The sequence below is a fragment of the Balaenoptera physalus genome (assembly GCF_965194825.1).
Source record: "Balaenoptera physalus genome assembly, chromosome: 13".
Classification (NCBI taxonomy): Eukaryota; Metazoa; Chordata; class Mammalia; order Artiodactyla; family Balaenopteridae; genus Balaenoptera; species Balaenoptera physalus.
This window is the reverse complement of record NC_138892.1, coordinates 7,118,995-7,144,234: the sequence shown is the minus strand read 5'-3', so window position 1 is coordinate 7,144,234 and position 25,240 is coordinate 7,118,995. Positions and strand designations below refer to the sequence as shown.

Below are 25,240 nucleotides of genomic sequence, written 5' to 3'. Positions count from 1 at the left end.
AGGGCAGGGAGGCTGCTGTGTGCAGCTGGCACCCCCTGGCACCCAGGACAAGGCAGCAGATGGATGGAGGTTACTACTTCCTGCCCACTGGATCGGGAGACCTGGGGGGTGGGGTCTCCTTGTTTACTTAGATGAGAATGGAAGACGGGGGGAGGGATTCCGCGGTCAGAGCCCTGCCCATTCGCTGCCCTGAGCCAGGGAGGCTTCAGCACTGGGGAGAGGGCGGCAGAGGCCAGCCACACGGCTCCCTCATCCACAGAGCCGGGAGGAGGCGGCCCACGGACGGCTGCCCGAGGAGCTGTCCTCTGCGGCACTGCTGGCCTGGTGAGGGACAAGCGCCAGGTACCTCACGTGGTGGTGGGAGATTAGAACTCACATCTCCTTGCCCCAGCCCTGGGGTTTTCTGCCAGACAGGGCAGCTGCAGGGTCCGATTTGCGGCTCTGACCCTCCTGCTCCTCCTGTGCACGGATGAGAGGGCAGTGCGCCCAGCACTTGCTGACGCCACACCCCAGGCCAGGCTGCACTGGGCACGGTGGAAGCATTTCTTAACTGAATCCTCACAAGGCTGGCCATTGCTATCCCTCCTTTTACCGAAGGAAAACTGAAGCACAGAGACATTAAGTGGCCTGAGCCTGGTCACACAGCACTTTGCACACCGCTCTGGGTGAGAAAGTGGGGCGCCACGAACCGGAACGCACATGTACAATCACTGTCCCTTCCCTGCCTTGTCGGGAGACCCAACGATGGTGGCTCTGTGTCCTCAGCACGGACCCCGAGACGAATGCTCCTTGAGGTGGGGGGCTGCGTCTCTGTCCCCAATCACTGGGGCTTCCGCACAGTCTGCAGAGGGCTGACAGCAAAGGCCTGCAATGTGACTGCTGCACCGCGAACCCAGGACGACGGGTCCAGCCTCGCGGGGAAGCACTCGATGACAAGCAGTTAAGGTGGACGAGACCAGAGGCGCATGTCCGTTCCTTCCCTCCAAGAGGTGAAGGTCTGACCTCAACAGACTCGAAACGACCCCAAACCGAGGGACACGCCACTTAATCACTCAGCGCCTCATTTCTTCTGTATAAACAGGAACAATAACACCAAGCTTCTGAGGAATGAACTATGAAGCTTACTGTCCCACGAGAGCCAAGGGCTCTGTCAGCTGGCAGAGCCCAAGAATGAGCAGAGAGAAAAGCGATGATGAACAAAATTAAAATTTCCAAGAGGAGATTTGCCCACCAGGCCCAGGGCCCAGAGTTCTTCTTTTTCTCAAACACGGGCTGGGATTCCAGGACGGGAACAAAAGGCACTGAGTAACCAACAGTTGGTTCTCTCCCTAACTGGCTCTTCCTGGACACTTCCAGGAACATTCCACGTGGCCTCCTATACAACCCAGCCCTAACCACCTGAGCCAGGAAGGTGGCAGAGCCGCCTAGACACAGTAGAAGGGCCAACAGAAACATTCTTGAAGACCACCCAGACTGCTGCTTGCCCTGAGGGTCAGTGGACCCCGCGGGTTCTAGAAGTGCACAGGGCTCCATGTGACGACCCACCCTCCCGCCCTGCTCTGCTCCCTCCACTCCCAGCCCTACTCCCTGGAAGAGCAAGACAGAAAAGTGTGAGTGCAAAGTCCTCACTCAAGGAAGCACTGTAACCCCCACTGGCCCCAGAGACTCATCACTCAGCGCAGGGGCCTTCTCTGGAGGTCAGTACCGGAACCCACCTAAGAAACAGGTGACTTCCCAGATGAAAACTGCCACATTCTGAGGTGAATTCTGTTTCTTCCTCAAATTACTGTTGGGTATTCCAGAGAAAGGCAGACACCCCCCACCCCAACTTGTAACAAGGGGGAGGGAACATTCCACAGAGACTCAGGCACACGGTGCTGCCCCAGAGAGCCAGGCCTAGCACACCTGTGTGGGTCTCAGACACCTGGAGTAAACACAGATGCCCTCACTTGCAGAGAAATAATCCCTTAATGAACAGGTCTGAGACAACCAGCCCCCCACCCCATCCTGTAGAAGCAAGTGCCCCAAGTTACATTTTGGTTTTTCTTCTCATGATCTGTTTTGCTCAGTGAGGACGGGGCAGGTGAGGAAGGCAGTGGGAGCACCGCAGGCCTGCTGCTTCTAGAGGCCCAAGTCCCATAATCCTGCTCTCACAGGCACACGCTGCCAGCCCGGACCACAAGCCCCCCCGACACACTCACAAAAAGCACAACTCAACCTCCTGAGATTTTAAAAAGTAAAGTTAAATGGGATGCTAAAGTCTACTAAATTGTTGAGGGGATTTTCCTTCCCTTTGTACTTCTAGGAAAAGGAATCCTTCATAGACCTGGGGGAAAAAAAAGATTTCAAATAACAAAACCTGGGATATTTTTGGTTTTTCAAAGGAGAACCCATCATAAGCTTTAGAGATATTAAGTAAATTAAGAAGAGGCCTCTGGCGAGAAGCCTTTCTGAGACAGGGAAAGAGCAAGGGCTGCCGGCACGAGAGCCCCCCCACCCCAGAAGCTCCGTCCCGGAAGCCAGCTGCGTTCTGCCCCCGGGGACTCCACACACACAAGGCCTGAACCCCAGCGGAGGATGGGACCATTTTAAAGCCCCACGCCACCTTTCCACACGTATTCTGGGGAGCTGAGCAACAGATGGAAAGACACTGAGTCCACCTGGTGCTGGAGCCCATGCGATTAAATGCCGGTGGGGCAGCCTGGCCTGGGGCAAGCAGGAGGCAGAGGCCCCGACACCCACTCGGAGTCCGGCAGGGGTGGCGGCCCCGACTCACCTGTGCTTGCTGTACTTTCCATTCCCACGAGCACACTGCCCCCCTCACCCCCGCTCCGACTGCTCTGTGCTGAGGCTGCCTTTCGCTGTCTTGTTCTGCAAGTGGGGGAGAGGGCACGGGAGGGGAGGCTGACGCCGGCAAAGCCAAGGAGACAGGACAGGAGGGACAGACAACGAGCGTGGGGGTCGGGGCAGGCGGAGGTGAGGAGAGGAACGCACATGGAAAAGGAAAGAAAAAGCAGAGTCAGTGCTGAGTGACAAACAGGAGATACTCAGACAGGGTCTTCTGAGGTAAAATGTGACCATTAAAAAAGGAAAGTTTTTAAAAATAAAAACATGTAAATTAAGTAAAAAATGGAGAGAAAATTGTAAGATCCTATGATCCATACTGGGAAATAATTGTTAAAGAAAACCATAAGTAAGCATCTTTCAGAAGCATTTTGAGGGCAGAGCTGTCAGGACGACCTCTTTCTAGTACTTTCTGGCCCCACTTAGAGACTGAAAACTGTTAGCACCAGTGGCCACCAGGGGTCAGTGTGACCTCAGCTGGAGGAGAGTCGCCGCTGCAGGGACTGCCAGGTGGCGGGTCTCCACCATCCCAGTCCTTCCCTCGGGTCCCTTTATCCACGCCCTCCCATCTCCACACTCGCATGTGGTGTCTTGGAAACAGGCCATTCACACACACCTCCGCCCCCATCTTCGTTCCTTTCCTAAATTTAAGAGGTGACCAAGTGACCACCTCCTCAATCAGCAGCAGACACCACCTGCTTCAGCTGAAGTAAAACCTGGAGGAAACTGTGAGTTTCCCCAAAAGCCTGGAGTCAACTCTCTTTAGTCTGGGAAGACACCTGTGCTTATGTACCTAGACCTACAACCAATCTCGCCTCACGCCAATCTGTGATCTGGGGTTTCACTCAACTGCGGGGGAAACCAGGAGTTGTGTGTGTTTCTCTTCCAATTTTTCTTAACAGACAAACATCTTTCTCCCCAGCTGCGCCACCCCATGGGTGCCGACCCCACGCCACGGGGCTCCCTCCCATGTGCATCTCGGCCCTTCCGGGGCCAGGAGTGCTCGGCAGCCCGGCAGCCTGGGCCCTGGCGGTGTGGCCGTGACTCTGCAATGTCTGGTCTCCAGGTCTTTCAGGAGGAGCCCCGCCGCCACCCCCAAGTCCTGCGGGGAGCACAGGCTCTGCAGGCTCTGACTCACCTTGTGCTTGGGGCATCTCACCGAGAAGTTCTCCTCATGGAGCAAACAATCTGCAAGACAGAAGGGGACAGTCAGGAGGAGCCTGGCGTGCGGCACAGCCTGAGGGGCATGGGGCCACGCTGGCCAGGACAGACAGGGTGACACATGGAGATAAGAGGTCTCCACACTATGATTTCTAATAGGAAAACACGCAAGACACCCCCAAATAAGCTATGGCACCTCAACATGGTGGAATGTCAGTCCAACGTTAAATGTTTCAGAATAGTGAACACAATGCAAATTGCTCAAAAAACCAGGATACATAAATGTACAAGTACAATCCCCATTTTACCAAAATATTTTATATGCATAAAAAAGGACAAAGGAAATCTACCAAAATATGACAGTGGTTCTCTTTGGATAGTAAGATTATAGGTGATTTTAATTTTCTTTATTTTTTCTGTATTTCCTTGATCATATTCTATTATTCTAATCATCAGAAACAATCTCCAATAAATATTATTTTTAGAATTCCTTATCTTAGGCTAAGGCCATTCCACAGGCCCACGCCAAAGCTTCCTTGTGAAAACACTTTGAATCTGGAGGCATCTTTTCTCCTCTGTGGAGAGTCACAGGTCAGAGACAGCAAGGAGGCCAGGCCCGCGAGCCCCGCTTCCACCCTTGCCCCCCACACAACCCATGGACACACTGCAGAAGCCCCATAATCCCTGCTAAATGCTTCAGAGGAATGTGAAATCCCATGGGGGGCGATTAATCCTTGGAGGAAAATCACTCATTCCAACCGTTAACACGGTGACACATCCTCCATGACGGCAAGGACGCGCACCTGCCTCCAGGGGCGTTGTGCTCTGCGGCACAAGCGTCGTGCGCGGAGCAGGGCAAGGAAACCGAATTATTACGAGCTCATTCTGCACACCACAGCTCCCGAAGACCGACAGCCAGGTCGCTGGTGCGAGATGCAGTGGCAGAATGTTAATAAATATTGATCACACATTCTCAGAGAGCTCCCAGGCACCAAGGCGGGAGGCGGCCGTGGTACTTAGCCTTGTTAAATTTACAATTTAACTCAGGTTTAAAGTGAGGTCCAGATTAGCGGCCTGTGTACCCACAGATTTCAAGTGAAACAGTAATAAGCAAGGCAGCACACAAATGGAAACTTCTGAGGTCCTCTATAATCTTAAATAAATAAAGACCCTTTCATAATTTGGCTAAGCCACCTCCCCTTCTGGAGTCCTAGAATCTCTAGGGTCGGATGGGTTTAGTCTTCACAGTTCCCGGGGCAAGCCTGGGGCAAGCCTCGGGGCACGAGAAACAGCAAGTCCTGCTAACCTTTGCATCCCCATCCCCTCCCCCCTCCAAGCAAACAGCACAGCAGTAAATGAAATGTGTTAATTTAAAACCCACAAGTACATGGTGTGACCGAGGCTCCTGCTGCTCCAATCTGCCAGAGAGCTCACGAACAGCAGGAGACGGACAGCTGGAGCTCGAGGGAAGCACCTTCTCCTTACCTGGGCTGTGGCAGCAGAGCATGCTGGCAGAGTCTATAGTTTGGGCCAAAGAGAAACAGCACAGGCCACGGGGGCGGGGGGAAAGGCCACCCTTACACCACAGGGGTTTACAGAAATAAGGAGGGGGGCCGTGTTAGCTGGAAAAGATGCCATCAGAAAGGCAGAGGTGGCTCAGGTACCCTCACTGCCACGGAACAGTGACCAGCTGTGATGGACCATTAGTAAAACATGCTTAAAGCTAGGAAACATGTTCCCTCAAAGTTAAAAAGAAGAAATAAAACAATGTAAGTAAACACTACAGGCAACTTGGAACTAATGCCAGGTACTCCTGGGAATGGAAGTCTCCGAAACAAATCTATGAGACGGGGTGCACCTTTTGGCTAGGCCTCCCGAGCAGGCAGGGGCTGCCCCCGCTCTCGTCATGTCCACCGGGCATCAGGAACTGCACTTCCTGCTCCTGGCAGGGTGAGAACCACAGCTGGAGGGCTTAGACACCTGCAAGGGGCCGGGGAGCCTCTCCTGGGCTGCCTCCAGCCAGGCTCTGCTGGGGAAGGGCCAAGAGTGGCAGGAAGTGCAGTAAAAGCTCTCCTGAGGGCTCTGGACAGGCGCCTGGCCCCACACTGCCGGCCCGCCAGCCTCTCGTTTGATTCCTTTAAGCCCCTGGCAACATCCCGCACTGTGCAGAGGGCCTGGTCAGCACTTCCCCACAGTGAGGTCAGAGTCAACGGCTGGATCGTCATGCAGGCTGGAAGAGACTCGCCAGCTTGTCTAGTCGGCAGGGTGGCTTCCAGGCACAAACATCAGCACCCCAGAACAGTGTTCCACTTTGAGTCCTCTCTTTAGGCTTAAAGGCAGAGGACTCTGCTGAGCTCCTCATAACAAGCTATGTGGAGCTTCAGATACCCACATGCACCCATATATACCCCATGCTGAGGACGGTGAGCCCGGGAAGGGAGAAAACGAAAGGATGTCTAGCGTCCTTTGGATCTGCTAAGCCCCGACAGTCTCCAACTCAGCTACAATCTCCTCAGAGCTACGCTTAGTACTCATAATGGCAAAATCCAGGCTGGGACTCAGGGACCCGCCAGCCTCACCCTACCTCGCTGAGAGGCAGCCTCAGCTCCTGGGGCCAAAGGAGGGGAAAAAGAGAGCAGGAGCAAGGCCCTGTGATGCAGAGAGCTCCTCTCCAGGGAGAGGCCAGACCACCAGTTCTTTCATATGACCCATCTGGGGCTCTGAACCCACTGCCGCAAGATCAAAGTCAGCAGTGGAGAGAGCAGCTTTAAAATGCTGCTGGAAGGGTGGCTACAGAAGTGAAATTCCCAGCTGTGTTTCCTCATGAGGGTAAAAGAAAAAGCCCCTCTAGGCAAGATTCTATATGCACAGTGGGATTATAAATGAGCTACCACAGCTCTTTTTTCCTTTGGTATTAATTGTTGTGGCTCATTGCATTTAAATACATTAAATCTTTTTTTTTTTTTTAAACAGCGCTCATGTTCTTATTACTGCATTCTCCCACCTGGAGACAAATCCTGTGCCTGTGACATAACAAGCAGCACAACACAGCAAACTGTGATGTCACAAATGTGCAATCACTATTAGGAAGGGGAAACGCTGCAGGAGCCACAGATCCTCATGTTTCCATGGAGATGTCCCTGGTGATAAAAGTTTTCCCTTCGTTATGAACAGCTCTCTAAGGTTTGGGCAGCTGGCAGCAAGGCAGAGATGAAAATGCCAAACTGTTCCTTACTCCATACAGAGATGGGGGACTCAAACTCAGGGACTTATTTTTATTGTAACTAGAAAGAAAGTCAATCAATGAATGCCTTTCCTGGATACAAAGATCCATTACATATAGAACAGAATTCCTAAGACTGTGTGGGATAAATACAAGCAGCAAGCTACACAGAGCAGTGCAGGCTCTGGGTCACTGTGACTCAGGTCATCCAAGAGACCAACAAATGCCCAAGACACGGTCACCTTGTTAAGCTGCTTCTTTGGTCCCAGCTCCGCACGGAGGAGCAGTTTGCAGCAGCTGGGACAGCAAAGCCAGAGGGCCAAGGCCCCGACCCAGACAGCCTCCCTCTCCCTGGATACTCGGCCACCAACTTCTGCCAAACAGAGACGTTACCAACTTATCTGGGCAGGCCACGCAAGGCAGGCTCAAACAGAGTGACAAGGAAGTCCTTTGCTTCCTAACACTCAGCTGGTAGAGCAGGCCCTGCTTCCCTGCTGGTGGTGCGCGCTGGAGGGCCTCCACTTGAGGGAGGAGAGCCCGGTGCCTGTCCCGAAGAACCCCCAGCGCCTGGGCTAGAGCAGGGCGTTCCATCTGCCAGCTGCACATGGCCATGGGAGTCTAAACGAAAGAAAAAGCTCAGTCCCTCATTCCCACTAGCCACCTTCCAAAGCGCTCAGTGGTCACACGTGGCTTGTGGCTACTGTATTGGAGAGTACAGATCTAGAACATTCCCTCACCGCAGCAAGTTCTACCGAGCGACTCCACTCAACCCCTGGAGAAACTGTACCTGAAGGCAGGTGCCCCGAGTGCACACAGGGAGCACGCTTGCGGGGGGGACGAGGCACCTGCCTGCTGCTCACCTGAGGCTGCCGGGCAGAGCCTCCGTGCAGGAGACCACCTCTCACCGCCCACCGACGGGGAAAGCCAATGCTTGCAGCATTCCCCACAAAAGACTTACGCACAACTGCCGAAAACCCAGAACTTGAACATCTTCATTAAAAACCACGAAGCTTAAACTAGAGAAAGAAACAAAACGTTCTGATGTAACCCTGGGCGGTATCATGAAAATGAGAAAAGGCAGTGGTTGGGCTTCTGAGAGAGAAGGATTTAACGGCTGTTCTATAGAGCATGCCAGACCACGACCCAGGGTGAATTACAGCTCAGACTCAACAAGTAAACATGTAGAGGAGGACAGAGGATGGAAGGGACAGACTGAAACCCAAACTCCCTGAACTGACATTTCAAGGCTTTTTTTTTTTAAATTTAACAAATTTATTTATTTATTTTTGGCTGTGTTGGGTCTTCGTTGCCGCACGCGGGCTTTCTCTAGCTGCAGTGAGCGGGGGCTACTCTTCGTTGTGGTGCGCGGGCTTCTCATTGCGGTGGTTTCTCTTGTTGCGGAGCACGGGCTCTAGGCGCACGGGCTTCAGTAGTTGTAGCACGTGGACTCAGTAGTTGTGGCTCGCGGGCTCTAGAGCACAGCCTCAGTAGTTGTGGCACACAGGCTTAGTTGCTCCGTGGTATGTGGGATCTTCCCGGACCAGGGCTCGAACCCGTGTCCCCTGCATTGGCAGGCGGATTCTTAACCACTGCGCCACCAGGGAAACCCTCAAGGCTCTCTTCTTACTGCCCACTTATCCCTCTGGCCACACGGCACCCTGGCCACCAGCTGCCCTTCAGCACATGCAAACAAACTTTCATGAGAATCTAACTTTGGCATAAGCATTATCTTTCTGTACCTTTCTTTCTTTTTTTTTTTCGCCACACTGTGTGGCTTGGCAGGATCTTAGTTCCTGACCAGGGATCAAATCCAGGCCCCCAGCAGTGAAAGCCTGGAATCCTAACCACTGGACCATCAGGGAATTCCCTTTCTTGTTTTTTTTTTAGCTGCACCCCCTACACAAACCTGGAAAGAAAAGAGGGAGGAAAGGAGGGGCAATGAGAAGGATGTGAAAGGCAGGGGGACGCGCTTAAGCAAACGTCAGGAGCGCTGGGAGGAAGGGTGGTCAAGAGGAACTCAGATTCCTCCCAGGCCTATTGGATCCGACTCCATGTGCTTTACGCCTCTGTACCTGCTCCCATCACCTGGTTAGCCACCAGGCCATTTGAGCACTCTCGTTTGTCTTCCCATTTTCTCTTCCTCCATCCTGACTGAAAGCATGAGAACCTGCTAGGTGAAGGTCTCAGACCCATCTGATGCTCAGAAAGTAACTGGTGAAAACAATCAACAAAAAGCCAAAAGTCAGGAGGAAGAAAGAGGATTTCCCAGGCTGCTTGAAGCTCTGAGTCAGAACTCCAGTCTTCTGCACTGATCATTGGATGGCACTTCTCAGACAAAAGGTGTCCTTCTTTCAACAGTTATCACACTGCAAAACACTGCTCTGATCATCTCCAGAGACCTGGAAAAAAGGTTTGATAAAACCCAACACCAGTTCACGATAAAAACACACAACAAACTAGGAACAGAAAGGAACCTCTTCAGTTGCATCAAGAACATCTATGAAAAGCCCACAGCTATCATCATAATAGGTCAGAAACAAGATAGGATGTCGGCTCTTGCCACTTCTTCTTTTTTTTTTTTTTTTTGGCTGTGGACCATTCTTAAAGTCTTTATTGAATTTGTTACAATATTGCTTCTGTTTTATGTTTTGTTTTTTTGGCCTCGAGGCATGTGGGATCCTAGTTCCCCGATCAGGGATCGAACTGCACCCCCTGCACTGGAAGGCGAAGTCTTAACCACTGGACTGCCAGGGAAGTCCCAGCTCTTGCCACTTCTATCCAACATTATCTAGAAGGTCTAGCCAGGCAACTAGGCAAAGAAAAGAAAAGGCATCTGATTGGAAAGGAAGAAGTAAAACAATCTACTCACAGATGACACATCTTGTATATAGAAATCCACTAAATAACTATTAGAACTAATCAGTGAGTGGAGCAAAGTTCCAGAATACAAGATCAATACACCAAAATCAATTATATTTCTATACACTCACAGTGAACAATCTGAAAATTGAATTAAGAAAACAATTCCATTTATAACCACACCAAAAATAATAAAATACTTAGGAATAAATTTAACAAAAAAGGTGCAAAATGTGTACTGTGAAAATTACAAAACACTGTTGAAAGAAATTAAAAACTGAAGTAAATGGAAAGACAGACACCCCATGATCATGGGTTGGAGGACACACTATTTTTTTTTTTATAAGGTGGTGACAACTCCTAACCTGATCTGCAGATTCAATGCAATCCCACCCCCCTCAGAAATGGATAAGCTGATCCTAAAATTCATATAGAACAGCAAAGGACCCAGAATAGCCAAAACAATCTTGAAAAAAAAAGGAACGAAGTCGGAGGATTCACACTTCCCAATTTCAAAATCTACTAACAAAGCTACAGTAAACAAGACGGTGTGGTACTGGAGAGAGTACAGAAATAGGTCCATACATCTATGGTCAACTGGTTTTCGACAAAGGTCATCGAATGAGATAAGAGTAGTCTTTTCTACAAATGGTGCTGGGACAACTGGAATCCATATGGAAAGAAATGAACTGGACCCCTACTTCACACCACATACAAAAATTAACTCAAAATGGATCGAAGACCTGTGTAAGGGCTAGAACTATAAAACTCTTAGGAGAAAACATAGGCATAAATCTTTGTGATTTTGGATCATGCAATGGCTTCTTAAATATAAGAAAAGCAACAAGCAACAAAGAGCATAAATGGCAAAAGAAAAACAGATAAACTGAACTTCACCAAAGATGCTCAATATCATTAGCGGACAGGGAAGTGCAAACCCAAATCACAATGAGATACCACTTCTTGCCCACTGGGATGGCCATAATAAAAAAGACATAAAAACAAGTGTTGGTGATGATGTGGAGAAACTGGAACCCTCACACACTGCTGGAGGGATGTAAAATGGTACAGCCACTTTGGAAGACAGTCTGACAGTTCCTCAAATGGTTACACATAGAGTTACCATATGACCCAGTAATTCCACTCCTAGGTTTATACCCAAGAGAAATGAAAACATTTAGTCCACACAAGGACTTGTCTGTGAATGTTCACAACAGCATTATTTTGTATTATTACTGTATAATAATACAAAAGTGGAAAACCTAAACGTGCATCAACTGAAGAATGATAAAATATGGTATATCCTTACAATAAAATATTGTTAGAAAATAAAACCAATGAAGTACTGACACATGCTGCGATGTGGATAAACCAGAGAAACAGGAAGATAAGTCACACGAAACCCATCACAAAGACCACATATTGTGTGATTCCATTTACATGAAATGGCCAGAAAAGGCAAATCCACAGAGATAGAAAGTAGATTAGTAGTTGCCAGGGGCTGGGGGTGAGAGAGAGACCACCAACAGGCAGTAGTTTAAGACGTGATGAAAATGCTCTAAAATTAATCGTGATTGTGCTTGCACAACTCTGTGAATATAATGGTAAAAATCATTTAATTGTACACTTAAATAGGTAAATCTTTTGTGAATTATAAAATTTATAAAAAATATCACCCCATTTAATTCCTTTTTATTATCTTCTCTGCATTCCTTCAGAATTTACAAACAGAACAAGGTCAGAAGAGACAAAAAGAACTATAAAGAGAGAATCAAAATGTTATTTCCTACCCTTCGGATGCTCTGAACAAGGGTCTGTGGTCCCATCTTACCTGCGTCAATGGCACACGGGTAATGGTATCGGAAGGAGCAGCCTTTGTTGTAGCAGCCCAAGGTGGCGCCCGCCTCCTGGCAGTGGGAACATTTCTGAAAGGAAGGAAGAAGTCAGGCATGTCAGCATCCCAACTTCACCCCTCTCCCCCAGGCCTTCCCCAGACCCCATGGGTCAGACCTCAGCGCATGTCTCTGTGGTTACAGGAGTCTGGCAGCAGGACGGGCTGTCAATTTCTAACCACCACTCACTGACCACACCATGCAAGGGATCCAGCAGTAATGTTTTAGGCCAGGCCTTACAAATGTTCACAAATAAATCAAACAGCACCCAGCCCTGCCCTTGGTGTGCCCATTGTCCACCCGCCTGCGAGCCTGCCTGTCCTTTCCTCAGTCCTCACCATTATGGTGAACTGCCTACAGATCTTGCCCATCTATTTCTGCTGTGGAAGTCTGGGGTAGGAGAAGAGGGTACGATAGTAGAGCTATATATAAACCTTTTAGAATTAAAAGTGGAATTTGGTTTCTAGTTTTTATTTTCATAAGAAGATTTTATTTTTATTCTGCGTATCCCAAATGCCCAATACAAGTATATTTCTCTTTTCAGAAAATATGGGCTCCTGTGTGCAAACGGTATTTTTACACACAAATCCTATTTTAAAGGCACTAGGAAACCTGCCATGAATTTCTGGCTGAGACATTATTCTGTAATTGAGATGCTCCTCCTTCTTCAGTCAGGTTTTCGTAAAGTGGGGCACATCTCTATCATGTGATGCGGCTGCCATGAGCGCTCAGTCCTGTGTCCTGTCAACAATAATCATACTTGGAAAAACTGCACTGGCCCTACTGAGGAAAGATGCAGACCCTTCTGGTGGCCGAGGACACACAGCTAAGGCTACCTGAACGATACAGACACTTGTTCCTGATTCTAGGGAAAATAAAAGTGCTCCATAAGCAGTTACACTTGTGGAAAATGACTCCCCAACACATACTGCACCCTTCCTGGGACAAAGTGACCAAAGGGCGCCCTTCCCTCTTTTCTCTTTTGTCTGGGATGTCAGCCTATCAGGGTCTGTGTGGCTTGCAGGCCTGCAGCAGTCAGGAATGCCTCACCTAGTGAAGTGAAGCCCCCCTGGACGGTGCCATGGAATGAACACCTCCAACTCACAGCAGCAGGAGCAGGGTGACAGGGAGCTGGATCAAGCTTCCCTAACGCTGATGCTGACGGAAAACCACACAGATGCCGGCAACAGCACAGTCCAGTGCTCACCCTGACTCACGCGTCACGCATCATCCGAATGATGCGGCTCATTTGGTCCTCAGAGCTACCCTGCGACACCCCCACTCTACAGATGAGCTTCCTAAACCACCATAAGGGGAAGCAACCTGCTCCAGGTCAGAGCTGATCCCAGCTGACCACGCCTGGCATCCTCCAGAGGCAAATGCGGCAGGAACAGGGCCGTAAGACAGCCCTAGAAGACCAATATTCTTCTGGGTGCTGACAATCAGTAAATGTTTATCGTGTGCCCTCACACCCTTGCCAAGAAACAAAAGACTACTTGGCCCAGAGTAAACCAAGGACAGTTGGCAGCTTCTCGGGCAGCCCTAGACTTTATCTGCTTTTCTCAGTGCCACAGGGCACCTTCAGTACAAAGGTCTCACCATCAACCAGAGGGAAGGAACATGGCTAATTTCTCAGTGGTCACCCACAGCCATTCCCATTACACCCCTTCTTCCTAAAGGAGCCCCGAACGGTCAGCCATCCAGAGGACTCATGCTCCAGTCCCTCCCCACCCCCCTGGGGGGTGAAGCTCAGTGGTGGCCATTTAGGAATGGGTGTGTCAAGCATTTCTGGTAGTGAAGTCTGCAGGGAAAGGGACTTCTGGGAAAGTTTTGCACTCTTAACAAGGACACAAGACAGAAAGGCAGGAACAGGCCATCTTCTCGCTCGACCTCTGTGAGAAGGGGATGGTGAGATCTGTAGCAACCACCTTGTCACCACAAGGGGACAGCTCTGAAGACAGAGCCCAACCAGCTGAGGGCTGCAGAGTGACAGGATGGAAAGAACCTGGATTTCTGTGACATGATTAAGCGCTAAAGTAACCAACCCCAGGACCATCCCATCTCCAGACTTGTTAAGGGGGAGGACACTTTTCTTAAAAAAAAACCAAACAAATCACTTTTTAGTTTAATTTTGTAACTTGCAGTCAGAATATCCTGATTGATACAGAAAGGGACCTAGTACTTGAGGCCCTGCTGTATAAGGTTAAGGATGTGGGCTCTGGAACCTAAATAACTCCCTGGTAAGTGATTCCACCACTGACCATCTTTGTGTTGTTCTTGGCCAAAGTCCTAAACTTTGTTTCTTCAAGCTGCAAACGTGAACCTGGTAATACGAGCTACCTCACAGACATATTGTGAGGGTTAAATGTGTTAATCCAGGCTTACAACAGTGGCTGATCAAAAGCGCTCAGTAAATGTGACCCAAGATGACCATGTGCCAGACACACGACACAGACTGCCAAACAGCCACCTGTGGAGCAGCCCTGTCATCACCCTCGGATCCGAACACTGTCCATTTCCTTCCTACCTCAACACACACCCCTCTGCCCCCAGCAGGGCTTCTCAAAGCTTCTTGCCCTGAACCAGCCCACAGGCCCCATTTTTCTCATAAAGAAAGCAAACCCATCCCTCACCAGGAAATCACATCAATAAAATGATGCGTGCTTCTTTCACTTAAAAAAGCACAATTAATTTACTATATTACTTCCAGAGGAGAAAGACCCTGCATGACCTATTAGGTAGGGCCTTAGAGAAAGGACCTTAAAGAGTTTAGGTCAGTGGTTCTCAAAGTATGGTCCCTGGACCAGCAGCATCAGCATCGGCATCAGCATCAGCTGGGAACTTGTCGAAATGCAAATTTTGGGATTCTGGGAAGACTGTAGAGTAGTAGCACTGGGAATCTGTCCCCACACCTGGAAAATAACTGCACTGGCAGAATCTGTCTGATGTAACTGCTCTGGAGCTCTGGAGTCTGTTGAAGACCTGCAACTTCCAGGGGAGATGTGGATGATAAATAGCAGTTAATTCTGCCCATCTCCCACTCCCAGCCAAGTGGCAGGCAACCTAACTATACAAGTTAAGGAACTATGAAAAGAAGAACAAACTAAACCCAAAGCTAGCAGAAGGAAGGAAATAATAAGGATTAGAACAAAAATAAATGAAACAGAGAACAGACAGAGAATAGTAGAGAAAAACCCAAGCGGGGACATTACTATTGATTCTACAGAAATAAAAAGGATTTTAAGAGAGTACTATGAGCAACTTGTACACTAGCAAATTGGATAATCTAGATGAAATGCACAAATTTCCAGCAACACAAAATCTACCAAGATTAAATCACAAAGAAATAAAGATTTGAATAGATCTATAATTAGTAAGGAGATCGAATCAGTAGTCAAAAAGCTCCCGAAAAAGAAAAGCCTTGGACCCGATGATGGCTTCACTGGTAAATTCTACCAAACATTTAAGAAGGAACTAATACCAGTCCTTGGGAAACTTTTCCCAAAAATTGAAGAGAAGGGGACATTTTCAAAATCATTCTACTGAGGCCAGCATCACCCGATACCAAAGCCAGAAAAAGGTGCGCACACACACACAGATGCAAACGTACACAGACACAAAAACCCTACAGACCAATACCTTTTATGAACATTGATGCAAAAATCTCCAACAAAACACTAGCAAACAGAATCCAACAGCACATTAAAAGAGTTATACACCATGACCAAGTGGGATTCACTCCTGGAATGCAAGGATGGTACAACACACAGAAATCAATATAATACGTTATGTCAACAGCATGAGGGAAATAACTATATGCATGATCACCTCATTATATGCAGAAAAAACATTTGACAAAATTTAACACCTTTTATGATAAAAACACTCAACAAACTAGGAATAGAAGGAAACAAAAGATGTATATGAAAAACCGACAAGGATTATCATACTCAATAGTGAAAGACCAGTGGCGTTTCTTTTAAGATGAGCAACAAACAAGGACACTTGCTTTCACCACTTCTATTCACCATAGTACTGGAAACTCTAGCCATAACAATTAAGAAAGAAAAAGAAATAAAAGGGATCCAAACTGGAAAGAAAAAGGTAAAATTATCTCTGTTTGAAGATATGATCTTATATGTAGAAAACCCTAGAGATCACAAAGAAACAAAAAACAAAAACCCTGCTAGAATAAATGAATTCAGCAAAGTAGCAGGATACAAAGTCAACACAGAAAAATCAGTTGCATTTCTGTACATGAACAATGAACAATGAACAATCTGAAAAGGAAATTACAAGAACAATTTGATTCTCAATAGCATCAAAAAGAATAAAATACTTAGGAATTAACTAAGGAAGTGAAAGACTTGTACAATGAAAACTACAAAACACTGCTGAAAGTAATTAAAGAAGACATGAATAAATGGCAACACATCCCATGCTCATGGATTAGAAAACTTAGTGTTATTAAAATGTTTACAAAGTGGGGCTTCCCCGGTGGCGCAGCGGTTGAGAATCTGCCTGCCAATGCAGGGGACACGGGTTTGAGCCCTGGTCTGGGAAGATCCCACATGCCGCGGAGCAACTAGGCCTGTGAGCCACAACTACTGAGCCTGCGCGTCTGGAGCTTGTGCTCCGCAACAAGAGAGGCCGCGACAGTGAGAGGCCCGCGCACCGCGATGAAGAGTGGCCCCCGCTTGCCGCAACTAGAGAAAGCCCTCGCACAGAAACGAAGACCCAACACAGCCAAAAATAAAATATAAATAAATTAAAAATGTTTACAAAGTGATCTACAGGGTGACCTACAGAGTCAATGCAATCTATCAAATCCCAACGACGTTTTTTGCAAAAATAGAAAAACCTATCCTAAAATTTATATGGAATCTTTTTTTTTTTTTGGTTGCGCCGCACAGCTTGCAGGATCTTAGTTCCCCAACTAGGGATTGAACCTGGGCCCTTGGCAGTAAAAGCACAGAGTCCTAACCGCTGGACCGGCAGGTAATTCCCATGTGGAATATTAAGGGAACCTGAATAGCCAAAACAATCTTGAAAAAGAACAATGCCGGAGGACCCATACTTCTCATTTCAAAGCTTACTACAAAGCTACAGTAGTCAACAGTGTAGCACTGACATAAAAACAGAGATACAGACCAATGGAATAGAATAGAGAGCCCAGAAAATAAACCCTTCCATATATGGTTAAATGATTTTTGAAAAGGGTGCCAAGATCATCCAATGGGGAAAGGACAGTCTTTTCAACAAATGGTGCAGGGAAAACTGGATATCCACATGCAAAAGAATGAAGTTGGACCCTTACCTAACAGCATATATAAAAATCAACTAACAAAGGATCAAGGACCTAAATGTAAGACCTAAAACAATAAAACTCTTAGAAGAAAACATGAAACAAAAGTTTCATGACATTGGATTTGGCAATGATTTTTTGGTTATGACACCAAAGGCCCACATAACAAAAAGTAGACAAACTGGACTTCATGAAAATTTTAAAATGTTGTGCATCAAAATACACTAGCAACAGAGTAAAAAGATAACATACAGGATGGGAGAAACTATTTGAAAATCATATATCTGATAAGGGATTAATATCCAGATTATATAGAGAACACCTAAAACTCCACCAAATAACAACAACAAAAACCCCAACCAAAACAAAAAACCCAACCCATTTCAACAATGGGCAAAGGACTTGAATAGACACTTCTCCAAAGGAGATATACAAATGGCCAATAAACAAAGGAAAAAATGCTCAACATCACTCATCATTAGGGAAATGCAAATCAAAACCAAAATGAGATACCACTTCACACCCATTAAAATAACTACTATCAAACAGAAAACAACAGTGTTGGTGAGGATGTGGAGAAACTGGAACACTTGGGCACTATTGGTGGGAATGTAAAATGGTACAAGCACTATGGAAAACAGTATGGTAGTTCTTCAAAAAATTAAAAATACAATTATCATATAATCCAGCAAGTCCACTTTTGCGTATTTATCCCACCAACATGAAAGCAGAGTATGAAAAATATTTGTACACCCATGTTCACAGCAGCATTATTCACAATAGCTAATATGTGGAAGCAACTCAAGTGTCCATCGATGGATGAATGGCTAAGAGAAATATGGTATATGAATACAATGGAATATTTTTCACTCTTAAAAAGGAAATTCTGACACATGCTACAACCTTGAGGACACTGTGCTAAGTGAAATAAGCTAGTCAGCAAAAAACAAATACTATATGACTCAACTTATATGAGGTATCTAGAATAATTTAATCATAGTATAATGGTGGTTGTCATGGTATGGAGAGAGGAGAAAGTGTGGAGTCTTATTTAATGGGTATAGAGTTTCAGTTTTGTTTTGTTTTTTTTTAAACCTGCACACAGATTTTTTTTTTAAATTAACTTATTTAATTTATTTATTTTTGGCTGCGTTGGGTCTTCGTTGCTGTGCGCGGGCTTTCTCTAGTTGCGGCAAGTGGGGACTACTCTTCGTTGCGGTGCGAGGGCTTCTCATTGTGGTGGCTTCTCTTGTTGCAGAGCACAGGCTCTAGGCGTGCAGGCTTCAGTAGTTGTAGCACATTGACTCAGTAGTTGTGGCTCCTGGGCTCTAGAGTGCAGGCTCAGTAGTTGTGGCACACGGGCTTAGCTGCTCCGCGGCATGTGGGATCTTCCCGGACCAGGACTGGAACCCGTGTCCCCCTGCATTGGCAGGCGGATTCTTAACCACTGCACCACCAGGGAAGCCTTAGAGTTTCAGTTTTACAAGATGAAAACAGTTATAGGGACGTATGGTGGTGATGGTTACACAACAATGTGAAGGTATTTAATACCACTATGTACTTAAAAACTATGTATTGGGTTGGCAAAAAAGTGCCTTCGGTTTTTAAGTAAAAATAAAAGACACATTTTTCATTTTCACCAAGAACTTTATCGAACAACATATGCACCCTTTTGTTCCACTATCTTCTGCCATTTTTCAGGCAACTTTGTAATTCCATCTTCCCAAAACTTTTTATCTTTTTGAGCAAAGAACTGTTCCAGGTGCCCTTTACAGTCTTCCAGGGAACTGAAATTTTTTCCATTAAGAGAATTTTGTAAAGACGGAAATAAATGGAAATCCGAAGGTGCAATGTCTGGTGAATACAGTGGATGAATCAGAACTTCGCAGCCAAGCTGTAACAGTTTTTGCCTGGTCAGCAAAGAAACATGCGGTCTTGCGCTATCCTGATGGAAGATTATGCATTTTCTGTTGACTAATTCCGGATGCTTTTCGTTGAGTGCTGCTTTCAGTTGGTCTAATTAGGAGCAGTACCTTGTTGGAATTAATTGTTTGGTTTTCCGGCAGGAGCTCGTAATAGAGGACTCCCTTCCAATCCCACCATATACAACTTCTTTGGTGTGGTTGGTGGTGGTTCATTTCGCTTGCCCCACAATCTCTTCCGTTCCACATTATTGTACAGTATATCCACTTTTCATCGCCTGTCACAATTTGTTTTAAAAATAGAATGTTTTCATTACATTTAAATAGAAAATCGCATGCGGAAATATGGTCAAGAAGGTTTTTTTCGCTTAACTTATGTGGAACCCAAACATCAAAGCAATTAATATAATCAAGCTGGTGCAAATGATTTTCAATGCTTGATTTGGATATTTTGAGTATGTCGGCTATCTCCTGCGTGGTGTAACGTTGATTGTTCTCAATTAATGTCTCGATTTGATTGCTATCAACTTCAACTGGTCTGCCCGACTGTGGAGCATCATCCAGTGAGAAATCTCCAGCACGAAACTTCGCAAACCACTTTTGACACGTTCGATCAGTCACAGCACCCTCTCCATACACTGCACAGATCTTTTTTTGCGTTTCAGTTGTGTTTTTACCTTTCTTGAAATAACAAAGCATAATATGCGAAAAATGTTGCTTTTTTCTTCCATCTTCAATATTAAAATGGCTACACAAAAATTCACCAATTTTGATGTCTTTTTTTAAATGCATGCTGATGCAACAGCTGTCACGATACAATCTAACAAAATTGTTTCCAATGAAGTTAAAGACAACCAAGCACTACTAGAGCCATCTTACAGAAACAAACAAACCTTTTGGACAACCCAATACTTAAAAACGGTTAAACCTACAGCTACTAACATCATACTCAATGGTGAAAAGCTGAAAGCATTTCCTCTAAGATCAGGAACAAGACAAGGATGCCCACTCTTGCCACTTTTATTCAACATAGTTTTGGAAGTCCTAGCCACGGCAATCAAAGAAGAAAAAGAAATAGAAGGAATCCAAACTGGAAAAGTAAAACTGTCACTGTTTGCAGATGATATACTATACACAGAAAATCTAAAGACGCTAACAGAAAACTACGAGAGCTCATCAATGAATTCAGTAAAGCTGCAGGATACAAAATTAATACACAGAAATCTACTGCATTTCTATACATTGACAACAAAAGATCAGAAAGAGAAATTAAGGAAACAATCCCATTTATCATCTCATCAAAAAGAATAAAATAGGGAATTCCCTGGCGGTCCAGTGGTTAGCACGCCACGTTTCCACTTCAGGGGGCACGGGTTTGATCCCTGGTCAAGGAACTATAAGATCTCACATGCTGCATGGCACAGCCAAAAAAAAGAAAAAGAACAAAATACTTAGGAAAAAGCCTACCTAAGGAGGCAAAAGACCTGTACTCTGAAAACTGTAAGATGCTTATGAAAGAAATTGAAGACGACACAAACAGATGGTAAGATATACTGCTTTCTCGGATTGGAAGAATCAATATTGCTAAAATGACTATACTACCCAAGTCAGCCTAGAGAGTCAATGCAATCCCTATCCAATTACCAATGGCATTTTACACAAAACTAGAACAAAAAAATTTAAAATCTGTATGGAAACACAAATAGCCTGAACAGCCAAAGCAATCTTGAGAAAGAAAAATGGAGCTGGAGGAATCAGGCTCCCTGATTTCAGACTATACTACAAAGCTACAGTAATCAAAACAGTACTGTACTGGACCAAAAACAGACATACAGATCAATGGAACAGGATAGAAAGCCCAGAAATAAACCCATGCACCTATGGCCAATTAATCTACGACAAAGGAGGCAAGAATATACAATTGAAAAAAGACAGTCTCTTCAGTAAGTGGTGCTGGGAAAACTGGACAGCTACATGTAAAAGAATGAAATTAGAACATTCTCTAACACCATATACAAGAATAAACTCAAACTAGATTAAAGACCTAAATGTAAGACTGGATACTATAAAACTACACTAGTAGAAGTAAAGCTGTCACTGTTTGCAGATGACATGATACTATACATAGAGAATCCTAAAACTGCCACCAGAAAACTACTAGAGCTAATCAATGAATTTGGTAAAGTAGCAGGATACAAAATTAATGCACAGAAATCCCTTGCATTCCTATATACTAATGATGAAAAATCTGAAAGTGAAATTAAGAAAACACTCCCGTTTACCATTGCAACAAAAAGAATAAACTATCTAGGAATAAACCTACCTAAGGAGACAAAAGACCTGTATGCAGAAAATTATAGGACACTGATGAAAGAAATTAAAGATGATACAAATAGATGGAGAGATATACCATGTTCTTGGATTGGAAGAATCAACATTGTGAAAATGACTCTACTACCCAAAGCAATCTACAGATTCAATGCAATCCCTATCAAACTACCACTGGCATTTTTCACAGAACTAGAACAAAAAATTTCACAATTTGTATGGAGACACAAAAGACCCCGAATAGCCAAAGCAATCTTGAGAACGAAAAATGGAGCTGGAGGAATCAGGCTCCCTGACTTCAGACTATATTACAAAGCTACAGTAATCAAGACAGTTTGGTACTGGCACAAAAACAGAAATATAGATCAATGGAACAGGATAGAAAGCCCAAAGATAAACCCACGCACATATAGTCACCTTATCTTTGATAAAGGAGGCAAGCATATACAGTGGAGAAAAGACAGCCTCTTCAATAAGTGGTGCTGGGAAAATTGGACAGGTACATGTAAAAGTATGAAATTAGAACACTCCCTGACACCATACATAAAAATAAACTCAAAATGGATTAAAGACCTAAGTGTAAAGCCAGACACTATCAAACTCTTAGAGGAAAACATAGGCAGAACACTCTATGACATAAATCACAGCAAGATCCTTTTTGACCCAGCTCCTAGAGAAATGGAAATAAAAACACAAATAAACAAATGGGACCTAATGAAACTTAAAAGCTTTTGCAGAGCAAAGGAGACCATAAACAAAATGAAAAGACGACCTACAGAATGGGAGAAAATATTTGCGAACCATGTGACTGACAAGGGATTGATTTCCAAAATATACAAACAGCTCATACAGCTCAATATCAAAAAAACAAACAACCCAATCAAAAAATGGGCAGAAGATCTAAATAGACATTTCTCCAAAGAAGACATATAGATGGTCAACAGGCACATGAAAAGATGCTCAACATCATTATTAGAGAAATGCAAATCAAAACTACACTGAGGTAACACCTCACTCTGGCCAGAATGGCCATCATAAAAAAGTCTACAAATAATAAATGCTGGAGAGGGAGTGGAGAAAAAAGAACCCTCTTGCACTGCTGGTGGGAATATATATTGATACAGTCACTACGGAGAACGGTATGGAGATTCCTTAAAAAGCTAAAAATAGAACTACCATATGATCCTGCAATCCCACTCCTGGGCATATATCTGGAGAAAACTATAATTCAAAAAGATACATGCACCCCAATGTTCACTGCAGCACTATTTACAATAGCCAAGACATGGAAGCAACCTAAATGCTCATCAACAGATGACTTGATAAAGATGTGGTATGTATACACAATGGAATATTCTCAGGCATAGAAAAGAATGAAATAATGCCATTTGCAGCAACATGGACGGACCTAGAGATTACCATACTAAGTGAAGTGAACCAGACAGAGACAAATATCATATGATATCGCTTATATGTGGAATCTTAAAAGAAAAAAAAAAAAAAGAAGATAAAAGTGAACTTATTTCCAAAACTTACAGTTACCAAAGGGGAAAGGGGGGGTGGGGAGGGATAAAAAAGGACGTTGGGATTAACATATACACATTACTATATACAAAATAGATAAACAACGAGGATCTACTGTATAGCACAGGGAACTATACTCAATATTTTGTAATAATCTATAAGGGAAAAAAATCTGAAAAAGAATATATATATATATATGTACAACTGAATCACTGTGCTGTACACCTGAAACATGATATTGTAAATCAACTATACTTCAATAAAAAACAAACAACAACAAAAAAACAGTTAAGATGGTAAATTTTATGTTAAGTGTATTTCAGCACAATAAAAGAATTTAAAAGATAAAGAAATCCAAATTCTCAAGCCCCATGTCAATGTGCAACAAATCTCCAGGGAATTCTGATGCGCCAATACAGTTTGAGAACCACTGGTCCAATTTCAACTCCCCAACTTTAAAAAATTAATTAATTTTATTTTGGTTGCACTGGTTCTTCATTGTGGCGCGCGGGCTTCTCTAGCTGCAGTGTGTGGGCTTAGTTGCGGTATGTGGGATCTTAGTTCCCCAACCAGTCATCGAACCCTGGCCCCCTGCATTGAGAGCGTGGAGACTTAACCACTGGACCACCAGGGATGTCCCGTCAACTCCCCAACTTTTTAGATGAGGAAAACAAAGACCCAGAGAGATGCTACGACTGGCTGAGGTAGGATTTCAGGATTCCTGGGAGCCATTTAGTGCTTTCGCCATTATACTTCTGTCCCCGGCAGACTAATGTAGACAGTGGGGCATGATAGGCAGAACTGACTCCCAAAGATGTCAAAGATGTCCAACCTCATCCTCAGAATCTTTGCCTCACAGCAATGGGACTGTGCAGATGAGGAGGGTAAGCTGGATTATCCAGGTGGCCCCAATCTAATCACACAGTTCCATAAAGTAAAGAACCTCTCCCAGAAGTATCAGAGCCGTAGGCTTTAGGGAGATGTAATGATGAAAGCAGGGTCAGAGAGATGCAACACTGCTGGATTTGAAGATGGAGGAGAGGCCATGAGCCAAGAATGTGGACAGCCTTTAGAAGTTGGAAAAAACAAGAAAAATTCTTCCCTAGAGCCTCCAGAAAGGAACACAGCCCTGCTGATGCCTTAATCTGAACTGTAAGATAACAAGTGTGTGTTTTCAGCCACTGAGTTTGTGGTAATATGTTACAGCAGTGATAGAAATCTAGTAAGTGGGGATTTCCCGAGAATCTCACAGTAAGAGAAGTGACCGTTCATTTTCCTGTTACATCCCTCAGTGTAACAAGCTTCTCCCTCATGGAAACCCCCACAATTTCACTCACTCTTCATTAGGCATCAGACTTGTCTGGCATCAGATCAGTGACACTGGAACTGGAAAGGACACTGGGTCTGTCTTCAACACCTTTTTTTTTTCTGGTTCAAGAAAGAGGCTAGAAGCAAGGTGACCTGCTGAAGATCCCATAACTAGAAGTACCAGAACTTAGAACTAAAGCCTCTTTTCTTCTGAATCCCAAGGTTCAACCATTCTTTATACCACACCATGCTGCCTTCTAGTCCCCTTCATTTACTCAACTATCCAACATTTGAAAAGTACTTCCTACATGCCAGGTGCCAAAGACAATATAAAAACTTATCTGTATAATAGCTTCTGTTTCTATTTGCCCTTTCTATCCTAAAATCAATACCCAGGCCAGTACCATTTCCAACTGGATTTTTTGTTCTTTAGTTTTCACCTGAAGAAACTATGCATACTACCACTCTCCCATAGTGCAAATAATTTAATAAAGTCAGTGTACAGCTAAATGTCCTTTGTTTTTGATGCCACTGTTGTTACAAGTTTAATGATATTCATCTCCAGGAGAGACAAGTCCACACAATACTGTTGCCCACACAAGTGAGACACACAGTGGGACTTTTCAATCATGGTTTCTAAATCAAAGTACTTTTAAAAACAAGCAACAGTCCAATCATCTCAACAGTGAATCTTTCGTTTATTTAGGGGGGAATAAAGGTTATTTTTAAGCAACTTTGCATTTCTTGATACTGTAAATCTTGGGAAATACTGGAGGTGGCAAATTGCTGGAGCCGAATCACCTAAAAGCAGTTTAGTCCATATCTGAAGGAAGCTCTGAGGGAGAATTTTGCATGCCTCTTCATTTACAGAAAT

At 45.0% G+C, this 25,240-nt stretch overlaps 1 protein-coding gene across 7 annotated transcripts in view; it reads right to left on the bottom strand.

The window, feature by feature from the left end:
* TCF20 (transcription factor 20) overlaps positions 1-25,240 on the bottom strand; it is a 169,449-nt gene that overhangs the window by 3,107 nt on the left and 141,102 nt on the right. For 3 of the 7 annotated variants that reach the window (XM_082420564.1, XM_082420562.1, XM_082420563.1), the window contains 3 exons: positions 11,919-12,012; positions 3,983-4,032; positions 2,777-2,904 (listed from right to left, as the gene is read on the bottom strand). In XM_082420564.1, coding sequence (XP_082276690.1) covers positions 2,821-2,904; positions 3,983-4,032; positions 11,919-12,012 — 228 coding nt within the window. In that variant the 3' untranslated portion in view covers positions 2,777-2,820. Of the gene's footprint in view, positions 1-2,776; positions 2,905-3,982; positions 4,033-6,869; positions 10,038-11,877; positions 12,013-25,240 lie in introns of those variants that run through there. The other 4 variants (XM_082420559.1, XM_082420560.1, XR_014252490.1 and 1 more) reach the window with 4 other exon arrangements.